Raw genomic sequence first — 6,363 nt, forward strand, 5'->3', positions numbered from 1 at the left:
TAGCATGTCCCGTCTGGTCCATTGTTTTTCTTCTGTCCTTTTCATCTTTTGTTTTCTTCATTTCATCTGGCAGGCAGCAGAGATAATCTTGTTTTAAACAGGCCGACCAGGAGTCATCGCTGGGTTTCTAACCTGGTGTCGGACTCACCTCTAACCCAACCTCTCTTCCCTGCAGGACGGGGGCACCAGAGGGCGCCGCTGTGCAATTGAAGCAGACATGAAGATGAAGAAATAACCGGAGTCAAAAGGCAGTAGGGTGCCAATGAGACTTGATGTAGGGATTGGACGATTTAAACCAGAGAATGTTTGGAGTTACTGTTCTGTGAAGTTAGCTGTTTGAGTTTAATCAGAGATTTCAGGTCACGGTATGGCTGCAGTCCTGTGTACAGTTTAACTAACTTAAGTCTATGATTTGCATTTGAAGCCAGTACACTATAGATTGACAGTTGCCACAAGTAACCAGCAGACACTGCAGCCCTGGAGTACTGAATCAGTTTTACTACTAGTGACTGACTTGGGGCCCCATTGTGTTTTAGGATGTAGCCAACTGTAAAATATACTGCAAGGAATTATGAGTCTACTGTATGTTAGTGGGAGTACAAAAGTAGTACCGGAGTGTTGAACTTTATGTACAGTTTTATTTTTTTCCCCATTTGTATGTTGTTGTTAAACTGTTTATTAAAAGAGAATTGCAAACAATGGAAGTGTCCGTAACTTTGACAGACCTGAGTTGAGACCTTCAGTTCTTAGGGTATAGACTAATCATTGGTGATTCTGACAGCTGTTGTGATTGATAGAGTAAAGCAACCCAGAAAAGAATACTGTGCAAAAACATTCACATTTCTCAGTTTAAAAATACTGCAACAGTCAGACAGGGTAAGGGGCAGTAGCTTGCTTCCACATCCAGCATGAGATTTCCATGTTTTTTTTTTTACAAAAGACAATCAAGCAATTGTTTCGAACAGAAATGTGCACAAAAAAAAATAAAAACTTGTACCATACTTGACCCCTGCTAATACCAGCAAGGTAACACGCATTCTGTGCTCTTTTCTATGTCAACTGAAATTTCAGCAGTACAAAACAGGGTATCAAGTCCTTTTCAAACAACACAAAATTCTCTTCTCACAATTGAACTGACTGTTCTTCAGTGATATTCCAGTGCAAAACATTAATTTAATGTCAACTCTCCAATACAGTAGTGTACACTAACATATATTTAGTACACTGAAAAAAGACAGTGGTGCAACAGCTTTTTCTCCTAACTGGAATGTGGAAAATTATAGGCCACATGTTGATTCCTGATAAGAAATTGTCTCAGCAGAACTCATATGACAGGGCTCACAGAGGAATACAATTTTTTCTTGACCAGTCGGTACTGGGGTCGTAGTTTCAACACCTTGTCGGTAACGAATATGTGCTTGAGAAGCGGCCAACAGTCTTTGTCCTGCTTGAACACGACGGACAGCTCGAAAGTAGGAGTGACAGTCGGGTCGGGTGTTATAGTGCCCAACATTTGCAGCGGTTGGCCCAGTTGTGTCTCCAAATAGACCTGTATGAAGGCCCCACGGAGCCCGCACGGCTCTCCCGCTGAGGAACGCACCACATCCAGGGCAACATTGGCGGTCAGCGTGCGGGGAAGCAGTAGTATCCGGGACCGCAGACTGGATTCTTTAGCTTCAGAGAGACAACGCACTATCTGCCTGGTCATGTCCTGATGGAGTATTCTCTCTTCACAGTCGAGAGCCGTTTCAGAGTCCAGACCTGGAAAAGAGAATGGCGTGTTCATATCAATTTTGCTGATCAACCAGGAGTTGAAGTTGTACAGCCTGTACTTTAGTATTGCAGACATTTGGCAGGGGCTATATTTAGGCCTTATATCTATATATGCCAAGACTTTTTGACCTACTTAGTTATTTAGGCTATTCAAGAACATTGCACCATTACATTTCAAACCATCTTAAAAATGTCATTTTGATGATTAGTCCTAAACACGTGTTGCACTATAGATTTAGAATTTTACATACTTAGTAACATTGTAATAGGGAATTTATCGTAAAAATAAGGCAATGATGTATCAGCCACTTTAAACTAGGAGACAGCTCAGGTCAATTAACTTCTTAGAACAGATCATCAACTGATACAGTCATGAGCTGTCGGCTTCAGGAAACTATCTGACGGCAGGCTACTGTGGCCGCTTGGAAAATACATGTTACACCAGGCAACAGATACATGTTACACCAGGCAACAGATACATATACCAACGTTGACGTTTCCATTATGGTCCTCAACAAAGTTTGTCAAAAGGCCTATAAATTCACCAAAATTAAATGGAATGGTTATCAAAAGCCATTATTTAGTACAGTACATCTGATGAAATACATACTTAGATTTCAGAACAGAGACTTACTTGAGTTTATTTCCTTGATGAATTCGGAACTTTCAATGCTGCCTCGACGCACATATTTTTTGTCGCTCGAAGTGATTTGACAGAGAAACTTTCTCATCAGTTCGACAATGTTATCCTCTTCAGACACAATCGGTATTCCGTGTCCGAGGACCAGTGCCGGGGTATAGACCATTTTGACCGTCTCTCTATCTCCAATACTCCCCTCAGTGATACACGTTTTCTGTCTATTCTCTCCATGTAGAAGTCAGTTGATTGTGGTTGTTGGAGCTCTCTCTGTGTTTAAATAGTCCTTGGTTGCATCAGCTGAGTTTGATCACGTGTGGGACCGCCTCCTTGGTTACCATAGCAGCGCAACAGCGAGCAACTGCTGAACCGGGTTGAATCAGCCTCACGCAACATGCCTAGACGTTGCATTGGCTGGCAACTCAATACTGATAATATCCCCTATTTTATCCAGTATTCTGTCTTCTGTGCAATGAATGCTATTTGACAGGTATATTTTGTTAGGTTATCAAGAAAATGAAAATAAACAATTACTCATATTTAGAACAGATTGTTTTGTTTTGTTCTAAACAAAGATTCTTCTGATCTCATCATGTATTTTCAACTGATGACAGAATTATGGATACCTAATTTAGGCCTGAAAAGGTAGCCCCCTAAAAATGATTGTATTGGATATTGGAAATGGTTGTCTTGATTCCCTTTTGATGAATCCTTTCATAAGTATGTGACCTGTAGGTTCTGGAATACACTGTTCTGTTCCCTACCTGTGCCTGTGAATTTAGACCAGGCCAACCCAGCTAGCCACTACCTGGGCTGAGTCACAGGTGAATCACATCACATGGCCTGATACTCACTGACCAGGCAGGAAGTGGATTCCCTCCCTTCCTGCTCTCCTCTCTGTTTCCCTCTCACCCTGGGCCCTTTCAACACTCACACAAGTGTTTCAGACATGTTGAAATTAATGTGTATCTAGAAGAGTCAATGTTTTCTCACCAAACCGCTCTTGGGCTCTTGAGTGGCGCAGTGGCCTAAGGCACTGCATCTCAGCACAAGAGGTGTCACTACAGTCCCTGGTTCAAATCTGGGCTGTATCACATCTGGCTGTGATTGGGAGTCCATTGGGTGCCGCACAATTGGCCCAGTGTCGTCTGGGTTTGGCCGGGGTAGGCTGTCATTGTAAATAAGAATTTGTTCTTAACTGACTTGCTTGCTGGGTTAAATAAAATAAAAATGTGTGTTGTGGGTATTGGAAATGAAAAAACAAGTATATATATAGACTTATGTGCTATTTTTAAACTCACATGTTGGACCTGTTCAGAATCTATGGCTAGATCTGTGCCCCAGGAAGGAGTCTGACTGTAAAAGAGTTCAGTTATGAGTCACTTTTCCCCTCGTGTGACTATACCTGTACACCAGCCCTGCCCAGATCATGTGAGGATCTGGCTACCATTATGACATCAGTAAAGAGGGAGTTTACTAACTTTCTATGGAAGTGAAGGGAAACCACATAATGTGTGGGTCTGTGGGGCTTACCACTGTGTCTGGCTGGGCCGTTGCAGACAGCCACTCTGCTTGCATTTCCCATTTGTTTGTGTGTGAGTGCGTGTGTCCATGTTTGTGTGTGTTTGCTCACAGATATCAGCTTCCTGATCAGATTGAGAACAGGTATTCACAGGTTCTCAAATGATTGACCTAATTAAGTAAATTAATCAAATGCACCATATATCACTGATGTGCCCTATTTCTGTCACAACGTTTTGTCCTCCAAGCATATTCAGTGGTTGAGACACTCTGACACTGCTCAAATCTATTCAAAGTCAGTCCAGAACACCCAGACCAGTCCCAGACTCAGTCACCTGCTTCCTAGCTCAGGCATGTTCTATCACCAGGTCAACATTCACAAGGCCGCAGGGCCAGACGGATTACCAGGACGTGTACTCCGAGCATGCGCTGACCAACTGGCAAGTGTCTTCACTGACATTTTCAATCTCTCCCTGTCTGAGTCTGTAATACCAACATGTTTCAAGCAGACCACCATAGTCCCTGTGCCCAAGAACACCAAGGTAACCTGCCTAAATCACTACCGACCCATAGCACTCACGTCTGTAGCCATGAAGTGCTTTGAAAGGCTGGTCATGGCTCACATCAACAACATTATCCAAGAAACACTAGACCCACTCCAATTTGCATACCACCCTAACAGATCCACAGATGATGAAATCTCTATTGCACTCCACACTGCCCCTTCCCAACTGGACAAAAGGAACACCTATGTAAGAATGCTGTTCATCGACTACAGTTCAGCGTTCAACACCATAGTTCCCTCAAAGCTCATCACTAAGCTAAGGACCCTGGGACTAAACACCTCCCTCTGCAACTGGGTCCTGGACTTCCTGATAGGCCGCCCCCGGGTGTTAAGGGTAGGTAAACAACACATCCGCCACGCTGATCCTCAACACGGCAATCCCTCAGGGGTTGCAGACTGTGAGATAGAAATTGAAAGCTAATTTCTGATTGAGCAGACACATGCAGCGTTGCCCGTGAATGCAGTCTCCGCTAACGCGGGACCATTGCCTTTAAATTATAACACTGAACATCCATGATACGGATTGATTAGAGCCCTAAGGCTCCTAACACACACAGACACCATATGCACTTTGTTTCACCGTGCCAATATATCCTCCAAACACCGGCTTCGAAGGTATTATCACATTTATACAACGGGTTACCAACATATTTCAATAATGATTTACATTTTTTTTTTCAATTATTTATACTATTTCATCCTTTCACAAGATATACTCCCGACACAAATCTAGGGTTGCTACCCAAGCCGGCTGGTTCGGTTTCTAGAGACGAGACCCAGTCATTCAGTCTTTTTGTTCTGTATCTATGGACTGACCCAGTAGTTTGTTCTAAATGTTCCACTGTCATACTGGCTGGTAACGTTCTTATCCCTTGCCTGCTAGCTAGCTAACTACGGCTAACTTACATTCACGTCAAAAGTGCAGCCAGAATAACAGCAAAGTAGCTGCATTTGCATTTGTTTAAGCTGTTTTCTAGAGACATTTATTAGGATACATCCATAACAATGAGCTAATGATGCCAGATTTCACCTGGCATAGAAAATGTGCTCCCTAGTCAGTACACTGTTGTTCAGAGGAGCTAGCAAGCAACACAACTAACACAATGACATCAAACTGAAGCTGGAAAGACTGCAAACTAGCTGCACTTCAGTTTGTTCTACCTTTTTTCATTTGACATTTCTTTGTTTATATCCATAAAAAATGATGCCAGCTTATTGATGATTTCAACTGGCTGAGAAACGTTGACTGTCTGTCTGTCCCGTCCCGACTCCTGACATGTTCATTACTATGGGACAGCTGGAGATCCAATTTCAATATTGAAACAATGTTGTAAATGTCAGAGAGACAGACAGCTGGGTTTATACAAATCTCCGCTGTTGAAAACTAAATGTTAATCGAAAATAAATGTGAGATAATGTCTAGATGCTTTTTATAGTGGAGATCAAGTTTATAAATTGCTTGGCTAGGCTGATGAGAAAGTGGATTGTGCAGTCAGATGGAAAAAGAGTAAATAGGCATTTTAACGTGATAGATTTAGCCGGAGGTAACTTGTGGAATAGACACCGGCTGGAATGCGGTTTTAACCAATCAGCATTCGGGATTAGACCCACCCGTTGTATAATATCTTATAACTCTTTGCAACAACTCTTAGCTATGCTAGTTAGCAATGGTGCTGGTCCCAGATTTGTGACCTTGTTGTCTCATCCTGTATGTTTTTGACCTAGACCCATGCCAGGAAGTAAAAGCAAGAAGTGTACCCTTCAATCTGTGATGTGATTTGTTGAGTCAATTCAACTAGCATTACAGGAAATATATTCCATTGCATGTGCCACATCAGTTAGCATTATTTTAATGATCATTCTACAT

General features: G+C 42.4%; 2 protein-coding genes across 2 annotated transcripts in view; one reads left to right on the forward strand and one right to left on the reverse strand.

The window, feature by feature from the left end:
* The window catches only part of LOC123992373 (bromodomain-containing protein 8-like), a 37,290-nt gene extending 36,591 nt beyond the window's left edge, over window positions 1–699 (forward strand). Inside the window, exon 18 of the mRNA XM_046293517.1 lies at window positions 176–699. Within this exon, the coding sequence (XP_046149473.1) occupies window positions 176–235 (60 nt within the window). The 3' untranslated portion in view covers window positions 236–699. The remainder of the gene's footprint in view (window positions 1–175) is intronic.
* LOC123993585 (DNA damage-inducible transcript 4-like protein) lies at window positions 619–2,666 on the reverse strand. Its single transcript, XM_046295910.1, has 2 exons — window positions 2,408–2,666; window positions 619–1,761 (listed from the first exon to the last, which is right to left on the reverse strand). Exons 1-2 carry the CDS (start codon window positions 2,577–2,579, stop codon window positions 1,325–1,327), a joined length of 609 nt encoding a protein of 202 aa, XP_046151866.1. The 5' UTR covers window positions 2,580–2,666; the 3' UTR covers window positions 619–1,324.
* Window positions 2,667–6,363: the final 3,697 nt, after the last annotated feature.

The sequence above is a fragment of the Oncorhynchus gorbuscha genome, linkage group LG13 (genome assembly GCF_021184085.1).
Source record: "Oncorhynchus gorbuscha isolate QuinsamMale2020 ecotype Even-year linkage group LG13, OgorEven_v1.0, whole genome shotgun sequence".
Taxonomy (NCBI): domain Eukaryota; kingdom Metazoa; phylum Chordata; class Actinopteri; order Salmoniformes; family Salmonidae; genus Oncorhynchus; species Oncorhynchus gorbuscha.

Bases quoted from the DNA above. Each gene is read 5' to 3' on its own strand.
- LOC123993585 (XM_046295910.1), bottom strand. From the start codon at position 2,579: ATGGTCTATACCCCGGCACTGGTCCTCGGACACGGAATACCGATTGTG. The intron at 1,762-2,407 runs GTAAGTCTCTGT...TCTCTTTTCCAG, and splicing joins CATCAAGGAAATAAACTCAA to GTCTGGACTCTGAAACGGCT.